Source organism: Leishmania donovani, chromosome 19 (assembly GCF_000227135.1).
Source record: "Leishmania donovani BPK282A1 complete genome, chromosome 19".
NCBI lineage: Eukaryota > Euglenozoa > Kinetoplastea > Trypanosomatida > Trypanosomatidae > Leishmania > Leishmania donovani.
In genome coordinates, this window is record NC_018246.1 from 144,164 (window position 1) to 161,500 (window position 17,337).

The 17,337-nt window shown below is 59.4% G+C and overlaps 2 protein-coding genes across 2 annotated transcripts in view; both read left to right on the forward strand.

Moving 5' to 3' along the window:
- Positions 1 to 5,390: 5,390 nt before the first annotated feature.
- LDBPK_190370 (hypothetical protein, conserved) lies at positions 5,391 to 8,840 on the forward strand (the record flags this gene model as incomplete). Its single annotated transcript, XM_003860168.1, has 1 exon — positions 5,391 to 8,840. The coding sequence occupies one exon, from the start codon at positions 5,391 to 5,393 to the stop codon at positions 8,838 to 8,840; it is 3,450 nt and encodes a 1,149-aa protein (XP_003860216.1).
- A 4,016-nt stretch (positions 8,841 to 12,856) lies between these two features.
- Positions 12,857 to 17,337, forward strand: part of LDBPK_190380 (hypothetical protein, conserved) — a gene marked incomplete at both ends in the record, with an annotated part of 6,057 nt that continues 1,576 nt past the window's right edge. Inside the window, one exon of the mRNA XM_003860169.1 lies at positions 12,857 to 17,337. This exon is cut by the window's right edge and continues 1,576 nt beyond it. Within this exon, the coding sequence (XP_003860217.1) occupies positions 12,857 to 17,337 (4,481 nt within the window).

Consider the following 17,337-nt stretch of genomic DNA (forward strand, 5'->3'; position numbering starts at 1 on the left):
GGAAGTGTGGAGGCGTGTGTGTTTGCTTTGTATGTATGATTTGAATGAGGGTGACTGTGTGCCTCATGTTGTGATGTCCGTCCAGCCATTTTTTCCTGTGTGTTTGCGCGTGCGTGTCTTCTTCGGTGGTGCGGTGGGGGGGGTTCCTGTTCGCTTCCTTCTTTCCTTTTTTTTAGGGGTTTCGCTTTCGTAGATGAGCTGTAATTTGGTTCCGTTTTTTGGGTCTTCCTCTCTCTTTCACTGTCACTCGCTCGTTTCCCTTTTTGTGTTCGGTGCGCGTACGCGTATGCGCTTGCCACGTGATGGCGAGGACCTGTCACGTCTCCAAGTATGTATGTATCATGTATATATACTTGTGTGTGTGCCGACCATGCACGTGTACAGTTGTCTGGCGTTCTCGTCTGTGCATTTAAGTTTCCCGTCTCTCTCACTCTGACTCGACTTTATATATATATATATCCCTTGCCCCCCCCCACGTACACACACATCGCCTCTTTTTTTTTCTGCCTTATTGTTGTTTAGCGTACTCGTTTTCGTGTTCGGTCACGCAGCCTCAGCGGAGCGTGTGCAGAGGAAACGGCCTCGTGAGTCATGCGCCGCCACACGCGCTGCCCTTCCTGTTCCCACGCGTGCTCCACGTCCTTTCCATGAAGGCAGAGGGGTGGGGAAAGGGGGGCCTTCCACGCGAGCAGCGATGAAAAAGGAAGACGATTTGCGCAAGGGAGGGATTGGCACGGTCTGCAGACACGCTTACGCGCATACGCGGGCGCTCTTTAGCCCCCAACGCCCCGCCAACTCCTGAAAGGCTGCAAAGAAGAAGCAAGAGAAAAGGGGAAGAAATTCGTACAAGCCGCTTTTTCAGTGGCGCCGTCGTTGGACAGCAGTTGCACTCTGCGGCAATCTACAGCTCGGCGGCTCATTGTTGCCCTCCTCAGTTTTATTCCCTTGGCTAGGAAGCGTGCAAGGTTTTCAGATGCTACACCAACCATAGTTTCTCTCGCCCTTCTCTACCTTCGCCGCACGCGCGTGCACCGGCAGCTCGAGTAACTCTTTTCTTCCCTCTCGGTGACGCGCCTTTGAAGAGGTGTATCACACACGGTTTCCGCACCGTATCAAGACGATCGTGTCTGCTCACTCGTCCACTCCTCCCGCCCCACCCCCTGTGCGCCGTCTGCCTCTTTTCTGTTTCGAGCAAACAATCGAACACGACTGCGCGGACTCCGTCGACGACACCCGAACCTCGCACAACACGCTTCACGGTACACTGCACTTCACCATCCCTCCACTCGACCGCGCTGTTCCCTGTGTTGCCCTCCCTCTCTCCCCCGCTTCTGTTTGCTGCGGTCAGCGAGAAGGAAAGAAATAGAGAAGTCGTCTATCTTTCTCTCTCTCCGCCGGGACAGAGAAGAAAAAGGAAAACACGAAAACGAAAGAGGAAGACATCGCACTCAAAGTAGAGTAGCGGCCCTCTCCCTCCCCTCTCCTTCCACGACACACTCATCACGAGGGAGGTGAGCCGAAGCCAAGGATCTTCTTGATCCTTTTGTGCTCTTTATTTTGGTGTGCTGCTACGGGAGGTTGTACCGCCCCTTTTGCTTTTTGTTGTGAAGTGGAGAGGAAGACGTCGACTTGTGCCCCTCCCCCTCCCCCTGTCCTACGCTTTCCCATTGAGGCACATCTACCTTGCTCTTCGATCGCCGCGTGACGAACTTGCGTGCACAGGGGGGGGGGTTCAAAGGAGAAAGGGAAGCGAAAGTCAACAACCGCAAAAAGGGGAGGGGGCGATCGCCTGGGATCATCAGAGGTTGTTCTCCTTCCCCTCCTTCCTCCACAAAGCCGGTTTGATCGCTGAGACTCTTGCTTCCTCTCTCTTTGGTTTTTGTGCCTGTGCCTGTGTCTCTTTGGTAGGCGACGGTTGCGTAGGGCGCCCAACTCAGGATCTTAAACACGTACAGAATACAGGAGACACTCCACGACAGGTAAGACACGCCCGCTTTTCACTCATCGTGTGCGTGTGTGTTTGTCTGGCTCTCCCCCTCTCCCTCTCCGTGCGTGTTTTCTTTCCGTTAAACTCCCTTTGGTTCTCTTGTTTCAACTCTGCGCTCTCACTTGCTTGTCGATCGACTCACCCACCCCCTCCCCCTCCAACGTTGACACAGAGACACGCGGGGGTGGGCTCTCCCCTCCCCTCCCTCTTCTCCACTCTCACAGCCCTCCGCCACACCCCATTTCCTTCCTCATCTTACTTCTTCTATAATCACTGCCACACACGATCTCTCTGGTTCTCTCTCGGCGCGTGTGTGCGCGTGTGTGCTTGGGTCTTCTTATTTTATAGTTTCGCCCTTTTTGCGTTCGCTTTGAAGCGCCCCGGTGCCGTTGTTTCTGATCTGCTGCTGCTTCGTTTCTCCCTCGTCCTCTCCCCGCTCTCCGTGACCTCATGTATGAACTCTGCGCCTGGCTGTGTGCGCGTGCTTAACTGCTTCTCTCGGTTGCATTCGTGCGTGATTTCCCGCCTATTTTTCTTACTTTTGGGGACACCTGTGAAACGAAGAGAGAGAGAGACGACTTTCTGTCCCCCCACCCACCACCACCACCACCAACCGCCCACGCTCTCTCCCGCCCAGCGAAGACAAGCCCCTCTCCGTTCGCCTTTCCTTCGGGCCTCTGTCCCTCTCTGAGGGAGTCTCCTACGAGGCGTTCGCCGCTTCTTCACATACGCACCGTGACGCTCACTCACCCGTCCCCCTCCCCACACACATACGCGCTCGCTGCTCCCTGTTACACAGCATATCTGACCATCCCTCACGGCTTCTCGCTTCCAACAAACACGTGCAAACACAGCTATACTTGTGGTTTACTCTTCTCCCACGTTGTTCTCTTTTTTTTTTCTTCGTTTCTGCTGTTGTGCTCTTACCATAATCACGTGTGCGTGTGTCTGTGTCGCGGGGTGCGTGGTGCAACTCTGCGCGGCTCGCTGGTGCTCGTCTTGATTTCGGAACGAAAAGGGACCTTGCTCTTTATTTCCTGTGCAGGTGGCGCGCAGCCGAATCTTCGTGTTTGTCGTTTTTCTCTTCCTCTAAACATCGAGCTTGCGGGTCCAGCGTTCGACCACCGACAAGTACGCATTACACTGTCTGCAACGCCCCCGTCCTTCCCACCTCTTCTTTTTTTTTTAGCTGTCTTCTTCGCTCTCCGCCGTCGATCTAGGCAAGTCACACAACCTTGCACAGCACCCACGAAAGGCAGGACGAGGCGATTCAGGTACAAACCAGAGCTAGGAGAGACAAGAAAATAAGAGCAACTAGAAAAAAAAACAAGGAAAACGACAACAACACGGCCACTCACGCACCCACACCGTGTTCGCAGGTATATACACTTCGTTTAGCGACGGAAAAAGAGAAACACATCTGCCTGAAAGAGGGAAGGCTCGTGCGGTGAGCGAGGTTCAGAGAGAAGGGGAGCAACAGCGAAACAGAGGAGGCGTAGTTCTGCATCCTTTCTCGAGAGGAAAGGAGATCAAATCTCTTTTCCTTCTCGTTTTGTGTTGCCCTCAAGTTCCGAGTGCGTGCGCCTGCGCTCTCTCTTTGTTTTGCCCCCACTCCCTCCTTTCTTTCTTCACCCGACGTGGAGGGAGAGGTTTGGCAGAAGTGCGTGAGCGATTCAAGTACGAGTCCACGTGAGCGCGTGTCTCCCTCTCTCTCGGTGTATGCGCGTGTGTGCGCGCATTCTCGTGCTCTCCGCTCTTTTTTTTTATGCCTCCAATCGTGAGAGAAGTCTCCAGGCTCTGTCTTGCTTGCGGGGACCGTGCGTGCGCGTGTTCGCCTCAGCTCCTCCATCTCCTTATGTGATTCAATCATTGACTGTTCTTTTGTTCTTTTTCGTGATTTTTTTTCTTCGCGTGCCCCGGATTATCATTACTTGTCCTTATCTATACCTTTACTTCCTCCCCTACTCCCCGCTGTGTTTTCGTGTTTCTCTGCGTGCCCTCCTCGTCTTCCTCATTGGTGTTGTATTCATCATACCGTCTGCCGCACCTCACTTTTTCCCCCCATCTTCCCCCGCACAAGACAACAACAAAAGACACACCCGCACACACACACACACACACAAACACACACACAAACACATCAACGACGGAAAAAAAATAGCAACACCAAAGCGTGCGCACCTCGCTCTTCTCCCCCTCCCTTCTCTCTCCCTGGCCTACTTACCTCGCTCTCCATCGCCGTCTTTCTTCTTTTTGTTTGTTTGCTCGCCTTCATCGGCACACACACACACACACACACTCCGTCTCTCCATCACATTTTTTTTTTTGCTTGCTCTCTTTTCTTTCGCTTTTTTGCCATTTTGTTCACTACGTGTGTGTGTGTGCTGAGTGTGTATGTGTGCGTGTGCGTGTGCGCGCGCGTAGCTCCGTGATTGGCCGTTGCTTTTACGCTGTTTCTTTCGCGGTTGTGGTTGCCGCCTCTTTTTTTTTTTTTACGTCTTTTCGCTTTGTTTGCCAAGTCGCTCCCCCCCCCTTCTTTCTCTCGGCTGCCTTTGCTCTGCTGGCCTTTGAGTCCGAGTCACTTCTATGTACCTCTCTGCGTGAGTGTATATGTGACCTTCTATATTTTGCTGTTCGGTAGCGCTCACTGTTACACACGCCCTCTTGTTTTCTTTTCGTTCTTCTGCATAGTTACACGTCTCCTGCTGTTCTCCCTTTCTGCGCCTGTGCCGTTCGCTCTCCCCCCCCCTCCTCCCTCCTCCACGACTGCCTGTGACTGGCGCATCTTTTTTTTTTAATTTTTATTATTTTTCGTTTTCTCTTTTACGTTGTCACTTCCTCGCGTTTTTTTGTTTGCTTTGCTGTATTTTTTTTTTTCTTTTTCCATCTTTCCTCGACCTGTTTGTGTGTTGTGTGTGGGCCTCTCCACATTTTCTCCCGTCCCACTCTTCGCTTCCCAAACGAGGAAAAAAACGAAAACGGGAAACGAAGCAGCTATCACTTCTGCGTTGCTGTGGCCTTGGACAATACACGTACACCCAGACACCCAGACACACACACGCAGATATATATATATATATATATATGCATAGATAAGAAGATAACACACATATAAAAGAACGTTGTACCGGTGGTGGCAGCGCCTTGATCTCGTACCGCTGCTCTTTTTCTTTTTGTGTTGTTCTTCCTGTTCTTGTAATCCTCCCCTTCCCTCCTCTCTCACTCTCCGTTTCTCGTTGTGCTTTAGTCTGTGTGCGCATACTGGCGACCGCACGCGCGTTTGTCAGTCTTGTGTGCTCCTTCACACGGAGCACACATACTGCAGACCCACACCGCTGCTGTGCAGCAACGGAGGGCTGTTTCTAGAGATTTAGTGGTCGTCACTAATCTGCAACAAGAAGGGATGCCTGCTTTGTCCTCTGGCGCCGTGGAGAAGAGGAAGTCGCCGTTGCCGGTCGATTCTGTGCAACTGGCCAAGGATTCAGTAAGGCACTCGGGATCGCGGAGGGGTAGTGCCGCGTCATGGCTGCACCCGCTGTCGTCCACCGAGGTACCCGTCTCGGATCTTCCACACAACCCGCTCTTTTCCCGACATGGAGTTCAGCTGACCAACAGCGACGACATTGTTGTCGGTGGTGGCGGCGCCGGATCCTCGAGCCTGCTCTCCGCAACGGAGATCTCGCCCATGCAAATACGTGAAGCCAGCGGCTGCAAGTCGCGACTCGACGGCTCCAGCATCACCTCCAGCGGCAAGCGAGAAGCCCGCAGCTGCCGCGGCTACTCACGGTTGACAGGGCTGCTAACCCGCCGAGGAGGTGACGGGAAATCACGCAAAAACGTCGCCGTCAGCAGCACCTCCCATTCAACGACGACATGCTCGGGAGGTGCACCGCAGGGCACCGTAATAGCCTCTCCCAGTGGCGCAGCGGCGCGCAATCCTCTTCAGCGCTCCGGCAACACCAGCGGCGAGGCGGACCTTAGCGAGGACATGCGCCTGGATGACGGTGGGTGCGACTGGCCGTCCACGCCGTCGCCGAAGACCGCCTCCGTGTCACACAGGCGCGGGAGTAACAGCCCCAGCGGTGCCGTCAGTGTCGTACCATGGACGAGTGCCGTGAACAGCACCATTCAGAGTCGCAGTCGGCGTGAACTTTGTGCCTCCCCGCTGGCTTCGCAGTCGTCCCGCGCCTCGCCGCACGCGACGCTGCGGCTTGACGGCGGCAGCGCTACGAACGGTGCGGGTCTCGACTCGAGCGGAGCGCAGTTCGTGCCTCTCGGGTCCTCCGATCTGGCGAATCGAAACGGCAGTCCGAACCGGCTGCAGCGATCTTACTGCAGCGGCGCTGATGACGACAAGACGACTACATCGTCCACTCTGCGGAATCGGTCTCACCGGCAGAAACTGATCAGCGCCAGCTCTCTCTCCACGTCAGCAAGTCAGAGCCTTCTCCAGCTTGGGAGCACACGCGCTTCCCAGGGACAGACGCCACGAAATATGGGTGACCCTGATGCCTCCGTGCATGTTTCAAAGAACGCGCGAAGCCTGCGAGACGCCAAGGTAGCGCTGCTGCGGCGCACGCAGCACGGGAACGTCCATTCCCTGCGCAGCTCTCGCACACACAGCTTTCGACGCAGTCAAAGCAACGCCAGCACCGGCGGCGGTGACCCGTTGTCGCAGCGCGCCACTAAGATACGTCCCAGCAGCCGAGAAAAGCGATCCACGAACAGCACTGCGGGTGCCCTCGCCGGTGGCGGCCGTGTCGGGTCAGCGCATTCCATCGCGGCGGTTGACGACGACGTGGTGCGCATCAGTGTGCCGCCAGCCGATTTGAACTCTCCGCTGAGACACTGGGACATGGACTTTCCCTTGGCTGCGGCGGTGCCTGACATGGGTAGCGGCAAGTCAGAGCACAATATCAGTGCCAGCGGGGCGCAGCGTCGATTCAGCCGCCCCGAGGACAACCCCCTGCTCGAGGTGATGGAGACGTCGAGCTGCGCTTCACAGGGCTGGTGCGAGGCTGGCAACGGCGCACCCTGGTGCCCCTCCACGGCGGAGCAGGCAACACGTAGTCGCATCGCGGCCGCTGCCAGTTCGTTGAGCAAGTCTATGGATCGCCGAACTACTGCTTTGAGTCGTGGCGGGAGCCCCTTCCAGAGGTCCTCCAGCACCCGCCGCGGCACCTTCTACCCGCCTCGCATGCCGAGCGGCTTCTACTCACTCAGTCCGAACGGCGGCTACAGCAGCAGCACCGACAGCGAGGAGGAAATCCGGCTGCGAGAGCGGCACCGCAATCGCGTGGACGAGGTGCTGCGCCAGCTGAACGCGCCGATGAGGTCGACGACCGTTGATGATAGATTGGCGGCGGCGAGTATGCGCAACAACTCCTCCTACCCCTCTGCGAGGGACGCGTCCGTCGGCGCCGACGCATCGCAGGTAGACAATAACAACTCAAGCGCGTGGGCCGGCATTGGCGGCCTCGACTGGGGCGGTGGGCTCGTGGCGTTTTGTGCTTCTGCCACCGGCGGTGCCAACGCAAACATGAGCACGACCGTGAACGCCAACGGCGGGGACGGTGGTGGGTGGCTCGGTGTGGGAGGTGCGGCCACCACGGAGGACTGGTACACGCGCATGCGCAAAAAGTTGGAGGAGGAAAAGGCTGAGGCGGCGGCCGCCGCTGTAATTGCCAGCGATGCTAACTTCACCTCTGCAGCTCCTCCAAGTGAATCGGCGCCTACGGACACTCCCGCGGCGACCAGCAGGATCCATAACAAGGATTCCACGCAGTCAGAGATGCACATGCCCGCCATCGATCGCAACACGACGTGCAAAGGGCCTCTGCCCCTCCTTCGCTCCACCCGAAGCTCCCGCGCCTCCTCCGCGGCCCCTTCACATAGCAGCTTGCCGCCCGGAGCGCCGCAAGCGGCGCCGCCAATGTTGAACCAGACATTCAAGCCAAAAACTAGCCCAGCTGTGTCCTCGGTTGGTGAGCGCGTTGTGCGGCGCCTGCAACCAGGTATCCCCATGCGGATGCAGCTGAGCCACACATGCGCTGCGCTAGGCAGCGCCGATGGCGGGGCAGCTACCGCACACCCTCGCCCGCCGGGGGCAAGCGGCGCGGAAGAGGATTCTGCGGCAGCGAGGTCGCCTTCTAAACGTCTGTCGCTCAAAACAACCGCTGTGACGGTGCCTGCCAGTGCGGTCCAAACTGCAGACAGCCCCAGAGCAGCACCGTTGCCCGAGCTGGAGGTCATTGAGCCGCGCCACCGCCTCAGCGCCCTCGATCCAGATGATGGCAGCGTCAGCAGCATGGGCGGCACATCGACCGTGGCACCGCTGATGTCGTCTGCATCGAGGCAGCCGTCTGAAAGCCTCATCCCGATGCCGAGCAGGAACGCCAGCATGGTCGACCCAAGCCACTCCCAGTCCGACCTGCGGCGTCATGGCTCGCTTCCACGGATAGTGCCAAGAGTGAGCATGACTGTGCTGAAGCCGTCGCCGCCAAGGCAACACCCACACAGTACCATCGCCACCTCAGCGCCGTCACGGGTGCACAATGGCGTGCGACTCACGCTTGTGCCGTCCAGCGTTGCCGCACAGTCTTCGGGGGGCACCTCCGCGACGCTCACGAGAGAAGGGTCGGTCTCCGGCATTGGTGCTACGACGCGCGACTCTGCATGCACCGGGGCTGACGGGAACGGTGGGCTGCGCTGCAACCCTTCAGCGCCGGCCCCTAGGCAGGGTACTACCGCGAGAAAACAGCCAACGGCAGGTGCGCGCTCAACCGAAAATCCCGCGAGCTCGTCGGGTGCGCCGGCCGCCATTCTTGCGTCGGCACGTCTCACCGACTCGTGACGGCGAACTTAATGACAGTTATGCACGTATATCGCGAGTGCTGCTTTTGTGAGCGTCTCCTCTCCACATCTGTGTGTGTGTGGGGGGGGGTGGCGCCGCGGTGTGACTGCTGCTCGCTCTTCTCTTCGGTCATGCCTCCCTACCTTTCTGCACATAACTTCTGCCCCCCTCCCCCCAAAAAAAGGCGCGCGCTGTTTCTCTGAGTTGCATGTGACTTGACTTGCAAAGACACTGCTTTTGCTGCCGATGCTCCCCTCTCCTCTTATTGTTAACCTGCTTGTTGGTGTGTTTGCTTGATTGTTGATGTCTCTCCGTGTCTTCGTCTTCCCTCCCTACCCTCTCGCTATCCGTGTCGCTGGACACGGCGCCTGTGCTTCTGTTGTCCCTTTCCTGTTTCATTCGGGTGCTTTCTCCTCTCCTTTGCCCACGCAGAGCGAGCGAGGTAGAGCGACGCCAGCGCCCTCCCCTCACCCCTCCCCCACGCGCAGCGTTTCTACGGCTTCCCTTTTCTTCTTTTCTGCGAGCCAAACACACACACACACACACACACACAATACCGATGGAACGGCGACTGTGTCGCACATTGGGCCATAATGAGGTTGCGTCTTTCCCTCCTCTACGGGAAGCAACTGGGCAGCGGGATGTGTATGTGTAGGGAGAAAATGAGGGAGGCGAAGGCGCATGCCTGCACGTGTTTGCCTGCGTTGAAGGTAACGGTGCTGTACGTCGGTGTTTATCGATATCTGTCTCCCCGTCGTCCCTGCGCTTGCGCGTATGTATGGGAATGACAGGAGAAGGCGATGTGGAGAGTGTGCGCGAGGGGGCCCATTGGTGCCCTCTCGCTTTCCAACCGTCTCTCCATCCCTTTTTGTTTTGTTTCTGCCATTCATGACGTCCACTTCCGTCTTTTTGGCAACACAGTCGACTGCTACCCCTCTCCCTCTCCCTTCCCCCGACCAGGGTGTTGTCCTCTGCGTGCATGTGTGTGAGAAGTTGACTTTCTTTTTCCTGGCAGAGGGGAGTGGACACACCCCCACCCACCCTCACCCACGCTTGCAAAGAGCGGCTTTGACGGCAACGCGAGGGAGTAACACGGACGGTACAAAAAAAAATAGGCAGAGGTGCAACAGACATAAAATGGTCGCTGCCGGTGCAAACACGGCAGAGGCGGACGTCGGCCGGACGTCTACGCCCCATTAGACACGTGCGAACACCCATGAACCTGCGCACCGCAGAGGAGGAAAAGGGAAGGGCGTGAGGCCCAGCGAGGACGCGACTCAGCTTCTGCGCGGCACAATGGACTTCTCGGAGTCCAAAAGATTGGAGGGCTGCGTGGCAAGAAGCTTCCCTGTGTTCCTCGAGCTTGATCGGTTGGCCTTGCGTTTTGCATGCTTCTCTCCCTCCTCGTTCTCTTACTCTCCTCTGTGCATGTGTCTGTGTGTGTGTGTGTGTGTCATGTAGCATGTAGTGCAACACGCTTCTCACATTGCGCTTCGCTGTGTGTGTGTGTGTGCCCGTGAAGGCGTGCGCTGTGCTGATGGTGAGCAACGGGTATACGAGGCGCATGGTGTCTGAACACTTCGTTCGCACCACGGCGACTCTCCTTGTTCTCTCCTTTTCCATTCAGCCACTGCTTTGCTTGTATTCTCCTCAACTCCTCCCCCGACGCTCTCTATCTGCTTGTCCTTGTCGCTGGAATCGTCTGCCTCCCTCATGTACGCACCACCACCACCCTCCTCCGCTCGCTCGGTCGGTCGCTCACCCTCACATACCTTCTGGGAGCTAGTTCCGGTAGGGGATATGAAGAAAGAGAGGACGGCATCGCAAGAAAGACACGCACCGACTCCCCTACACACGCACACACAGCAGCGTCAAGAGCATCTTGACCCTCCGCACAGGAACGATTCACAGGAGGTGGTGTGGGGATACTTGTGCACATTCTGCTTTCCACCCCCTCTCGTCCCCCTCTCGCAGGTGAGAGGGCGAGCGTGTGAACGATAGACATACCCACCCCTCCCCCTCACCCGCACCTCCCTCCCTCCTCATACCGTTCACATAAACACGCGCACCAACGTACATAAATTTATAGCTGCTTGCCTCGCTTCCCCTCTCTGCATTTGCCGTCTGTCTCCCTTCTGTGGTGTTCGTTTCCTTGCCTCGATCTTGGTGGTTGTTGCTGTTCCCCTTTGCGCGTTTTATTTTGCCTGTGTTCTCCTCCTCTTCCTCCGCCTGTGGACTTCCTCTTCCCACCCCCTCCTCCTCTCTCACTCTCAGTAGTTTGTATGCGCGCCACCGCTAAGTAGACGAAACCCGTGGCTTTTTATCTCCATCAGCCGCCGTCATTGCCTGCGCATCGCCTTCTTCCCATTTTGGCCTCATCTTTTTTTTTTTTCCGCAGGGGCGCGGCGTCACCCAAGGTGCATTCGAAGAGATTCTCAAAAGGCGCTCTCCCCCCGGCCCACGTCCCTTCGCTCATCGCAATATCAAGTGCTTATCAGCATAATCACACACACACACACACGCGGACAGACCAAAACGACGAAACACCTGCCCGCTCAGCGCTAAGACGCTCGGTTTTTCTTTTATTTTCCCCTTGTTCTTGAACCCCCCCCCCCTTTTCCAAGGAACAGCGAAGATCTGCTTCGTGTGTGCGTGACGACGTGGACGGGAGAAGGCGCCGACGTGCCGTCTGAACACAGGCAGACAGGCAAGACGGAGAGAGAGGGACGCAGTTTGTGGAGGTGAGGAAAAGGGTGTCTGTACACCCCCTTGTTGTCGCCATCTTCGTAAAACAGCGGCTCCGGGACTCGCTTTCTTCGCTTCTTCGTTGCTGCGTAGTTCTCTGTTGTCATTGTTCGCTCTTTTTTTCTTCAACTCTGCACGTGTGCCTGTGCTACATGGCCATCCAGCGTGCCAACCGCAGCACCCGCATCAGAAGTCAAAGAGATATCCACAAGCAACCCCCTCCCTCCCTCTCTCCCTCCAGCACCTCTTGGCTTGCTCCAGCCCTTCGAGAAAAGAGAGGAGCACACATAACGACGCCACGTTGTCGCTCTCTGCCGCTCGTCACTTTGTAGTTGGGGTGTGCACTCTTCTCACGTTCTCCTGGTTCTTGTCTGCTTGCCGTCTGGCCTTGTTCGTTTTTTTTTTTGGTGCTTCCACCACCCCACGCATCCGCACCCTCGATTTTCCTCGGCCGCTGTTTCTCTTTCTCCGTGTGTGTGTGCGTGTGTGCGTGCCGGTGCTCGGTGTTCGGTGTTCCGTGCGCCGCCTTCGTTGTGTACCACTACCTCCTCTCTTCCTCCACTGCTCTCCCTCGTTCTCTTTATTTTCAGTCTTCTTCGCCTTTTTGACGTTTTCGGTGTTGTGTGCCTGTCGCTACCCGCGTGGGTGTGTCTTCGGGTGCATCCGTGACTTTGCCGCGAGAGGGCAGTCCCCGCGCCCCCTCCCTTCTCTCCTACACGTCTTCACCCACACGCACGCCAACAGACGTACAGCGGACTCGGCTCTTCCATCGCTGTGGGAGTGCGACAATGCGGCTCTCATCATTGTGTCATGATACTCAAGGAGCAGCACAGAGAGGCGTCGGTGGCCGCGGTCGTTCCCAAGGAAGACGGACCTCAGTGCGCCCAACTGCGTCGTATGTGGGGAGAGGCAGAGCAAGCCGGCGGTCCGCCACGACAGCGCCGCGTCTGCAGCCGGCTTTGCATCGTGAGGTGCCCGCTTCCTCTGCTTCGCCTTCGAAGCCGATCAGCGCCACCCCCACAGGCACGCAGGGGCTGCCGTCGCAGGAACCTGTCTCAGACGCTGAGGATGCAGTGGTGCCGATTGCTTTGTTGACATCGGCCTCGCTGGCGCAGTCATGTGTTCAGTCGGAAGGCCACGTCATGGCTTCCCGGCCGCCGCCGCCGTCGGGGAGAAGCGGCAACTCGCTCGACGGCGACTCAACGGCCGTGTCCACCATTGTCTCCGACTCCGTCGCGCAACAACGTCCTCTTGTGGCGTCAGCGATCGTCATGCCGGGTAGTAGTGCCCCCTGGTCCGTTTCTGGGCGTTGTCCGTCTGTGCAGTCGTTCCAGAGCCGTGCCACGAGCCACTCGACGACCGTGGCGAGGGGTCGCACCGGTTCCTTGTCTTCACAGCCCGCTGCTGCCCTCTCGTCGCCGAGGTTGTCGAGCTTCTCTCATCTCCGTCCGCTTCCGTCGAGCAAGGAGGCGGATTACCTCAACTTAGCCCATCAGCGCAGCTTTATTGGACGCTTCCGCTGTGCGACTCCAGTGGTGATACGCACGCCAGCTGCCGCTACGTCGCATGAACTTGCCGCACTGTCCACTATCGACGGCTCCACGCCGTCGCACGTGCGCAACGGTAAAACGCATGAGGAGACGGCAGCGGCATCGGTGTGCGTCGCCGCCGCCGCCGCCGGTGCGACCGCTGAGGGCGGCCGCACGAGTCCCTCCGCCGCTGCTGACGGGTGCGCGCAAGGTGTCGAGACCGAGGCGCAGCATGCCGTTGACGTGCCCTCTCTTCACGCCGTGGCGGCCGGTCATCCTTCCTCGCTCACTGCACCGGGTAGGTCTCCGCGGCAATTGGGGCGCCGCGTGTCTGGCTCTGGGGCGTCGATGGCCAGCAGTGGGACGGCGGGGCCCGGCGCTGGTCGGGGCCGACCTTTGTCGCTCCTCAACGGAGCGCGCCCGCGCGGTCTTGTGCCTTCTTCGTCGGCGTCTGCTCTCGTACGCTCGACAGGGGCGACGGCGTCTGCCGGCTTGCAGCGCCGATCTTTCGCTGCCCACTGTGGCCTGCTCGCCGCGAACATGGAGCCGCTGGTGAAATCGGGTCTGCACACGTCTCTGTGGTTGGCTCAGCAGGATGGCGGACTGGAGGTGCGTAGCATGGCGAACCCCAATCAAGTGCTGGCGAGTCTTCCGCGCCGCGACCCTCGAGCCGTCATCACCTCCCTGACGGAAGTCTGCGGCAGCCGCGTCGTCGCCGGATACACGGACGGTACGCTGTGCGTCTACGATGCCGTCACGATGAAGCTAACGGCGGAGCATCGCGCACATACGGCTGCCGTGACGTGTCTGCTCCACGTGCAAGGCGCCCCGCGCTTCTCCCTGCACACCGGTGCCGATGCGGAGACGCACGGCAAGCATGGGTCGACCCCCACACAGTCGCTTCTGCTCACAGGCTCACTCGACCGCTCCATCGCGGTGTGGGAAGCCGCGAGCATGTCTTACCTACACAAGCTGAAGGGCAATCTGCGCAGCATCGGCGCGCTTGCGGCGACCGCGACTGGCGGGTACGCTTTCAGCGGCTCTGACGACGGAACGCTGCGCATGTGGGACGCGGTGCAAGGCGACCAGCTCGCTATTACAAAGGAGGAGCGAGCGAATGCCGTTAAGAGAGTCAGTGAGATGGACGTGGCCGCAGCGGCGCCCCTGCTGCAGCGGCTGGTGGTGGCATCGACAGCTGCCCCTGCTGCGGCGGGGCACGCGAGCATCTCGGTATCTTTCCATGGGCTGCACAGAGGAGAGACAGAGGCAGCGACGGGTCGAGAGGTGCGCGCCGGCAAGTCTGCAGTGCCCTCGCCACGCGTCTTCCAGCGTCCGTCGCTGACCTCGGTGCCGGCGAGTACCAGCGGCTTCGCGGCTGTCGGCCCGCCTCGTCTTTCCACACCCCCAGCCGTCGCAGACGGTCGCCACCACCGCTTCCGGGAGGGCCACAGCGCGATTAAGAAGAGCTCTCTAGGCAGACGCGCCGGTGCCCATATAGTGCCGGTTGCCATGCGTGGCGCCCGTCTCCTGGCTAAAGCCGCTAACGGTGGCGGTCGTGTGTCATCGCTGTCGGCGTCTCCCTTGATGCCCTCAGCGGAGGTCGGGCCATTTGAGCCGACGGAGACGGGCATGACGTCGAGTGCGTATCGTGAGGGCAGTGTGTTGGTGGACCCCGAGGGCGGCATGTCACCGCTTCGCGGCGGCTTGGAGCAGGAGGCCGAGTTGGAGGACAAAGACGACGAGAGGGCGATGATAGGCTCTGCTGCTGTAGCGGGCGGTCGCTACCGAGATGCTGGCAGGAGATCCTTTGCGACGTCGCGCACACCGCGCAGTCTCAAGCGCGGCTTAAAGAAGCGGGCGAAGGGCCTCCTAGCTAAGCGGGGTGCCGGCGTCGCCTCGTCCAACAGCGGAAGGGCGGCGACAAAGACGAAAGCGAAAAGCGCATCCGCCGCCCCGGCCGCCGGTATGTGGGCGAGGCACAAGAAAGGGGCACAGAAGAGGACTACGAAGAGTGCGACGTTGGAAGCCGAGTCGACACCGGTGCGCACGCGGTGGCTCGCGAGTTCGTTGGAGCAGCGACTGGAATCGTGGCTGCGCCTGTACCAGCAACGCGTGCTGCTCTCGGCGGCATCTATGCAGCTTACGCAGCGTATCTCTGCGGGGTACGACGCGGTCACCGCGTTCAACTGGCCCATCGAGTGCGCACACACTGAGTGTGTGACTGCGCTCGCGGTGGTAGAGGACCGCCTGCTCGTGAGCGCCTCGCGCGACGCCACAGCGAAGGTGTTTGCGCTGCCTTCTGGCCAGTACGTTCGTGCATTGGATTCGTCGCGCCGCATGCCGCTCTCGAGCGTGCTGTATGACGCCAGCGTTGGCCGCCTCTACACCGCTTTCTTAGACGGCGGTCTCGCTGTGTACGACACCCACGGCACGGAGTTGCCGTTGCTCTCCCAGATGCAGTCGCCGTACGCGATTCTCTCTTCCACTTTTGTGCAGCTTCGCATGACGCCGATGCGGCGTTTCGTGTGGATGGCCGTCGTGCGTGGAGAGGAGGCGCCGGGCACGTCACTGAACGGCAGCGTCGGCCTGTCGTCGGTTGTTATGGGTGCTGCTCAGTTTGATAGGACCACCATGGCGCACGGCCCCAACCAAACCGCCACGAGCTATCGCGTGGGCCAGCCGTCGCTGCGTGAGTTGAACGCGGCTGTCTCACTGCAGCCGCTCCAGCAGCAGCGGGCACGCAACCTTGCCAAGCAGGCGAGGCAGGCAGCAAATGACATGCTGGAGGAGATGGAGTTGTCCGACATGCGTCGCTGCGGGCTCGTACTGGAGCGTGAATACGTGCGCCGGCAGTCGTACTGCGTCTTTGCGCGTTGGCGGCAGTGGGCCCAGCGCCGCGCGCTGCGCTCGGACTCTAAGGGCGCCATTGCAGCCCGAGCGGAGAGCTGCGCGATGACGCTGCTCGGTCGCTATACGCAACGGTGGCTGAACTGGACGCGCGCGCGGAAGAGGACATCTGCAAGCGAGGTGCTGCGGAAGGTGCAGTTGCAGGCAAGTGAAGTGGTGCTGCTCGCCGTCTGCAGCGAGGTGCGTGAGGGACGCCGGCGCGTGTGGGCGTTGGTGGCCGATGCCATGGGGAGGCAACAGCAGATCACTCGGCTCGCCTGTGCGTACAGCCGCTGGCGTGAGTTCCTTCGAGCCCGACAGGTGCGTCTGCGCCAGTGCGTGTCGTTCAACAAACTGCTCTTGTCGATGAACGCCAGCTCCCACACCCCAGCCAGCTGCACCTTGGCCCAGTTGACGCGGAAAGCGACGCGGGTCGCAACCCAGTCAACAGCGCTGTGGCTTCTGACAGAGAAGACGCAAAGCAGTCAGGCGCACGCGCGCCGGCGCCGCTGCTTTGACCTGTGGCGCGTGTGTGCACGGCAGCGTCGGCGCGTTGCCGCCTCCGCAGCGGCGGACCGGGAATGGGCTGTGGTGGAGCCGCTTTCGTCGTCGCTGGTTCAGCCGTGGAAGCTGCGCCGCCGCTACTTTGCGCTGTGGCAGAACTTTGCCCTGTATGTAACGCGCAGCGAGCGACTTGCCAGTGAGCGCGACACACTGGGAGTGGAGTGGGCCACACTGCAGAAGACGTTGGAGAAACCGATGTCGGTGCGAAAGCTTGAGGAGAAGCTGAGTGCTGCGGAGTCCTCCATGGCTGCTGCGGGGGCAGAGGCGAAGCTCCTGGAGGCACGCCTAGAGATTGTGTTGAGTGAGGTGGCCGTGCTCCGTACAGAGGCGGTGTTGAACATGCTCATCGCCGGCTACCGCATCCCGAATGTGGTACAGGCGGCAACCCCGCTGCCCCCATCCACGGCGTCTGCGGTGACGGAAGTGTCGTCCATGGCGTCGCTGCGCCGCGGCTCGCTCGCGTCGTCGGCGTCGACAGGGTTGTCGAACGGCGGCGTTTTCAGTGGCGCGGTGGCCTGCAGCTACCCGCCGAGCATCACAGATGCCGACTGGACGGAGGAGGAACGCGCGCAGCGGCAGGAGGAGGATAAAGTGCTGTTTGAAGTGAGTGCCGTGCTGCGCGCACTCAAGGGCAAAGCCATGCAGTACGACCGCGATGATAAGCTGCTGTCCACCGCGCACACGCTCGCGCTAAGGCTGCCCATCTACGAGCCTGCCCACCGCGCGCAGGCGAGCTTAGAGTCTAGTACAGGCCGACACTTGTGCCTCTTGGC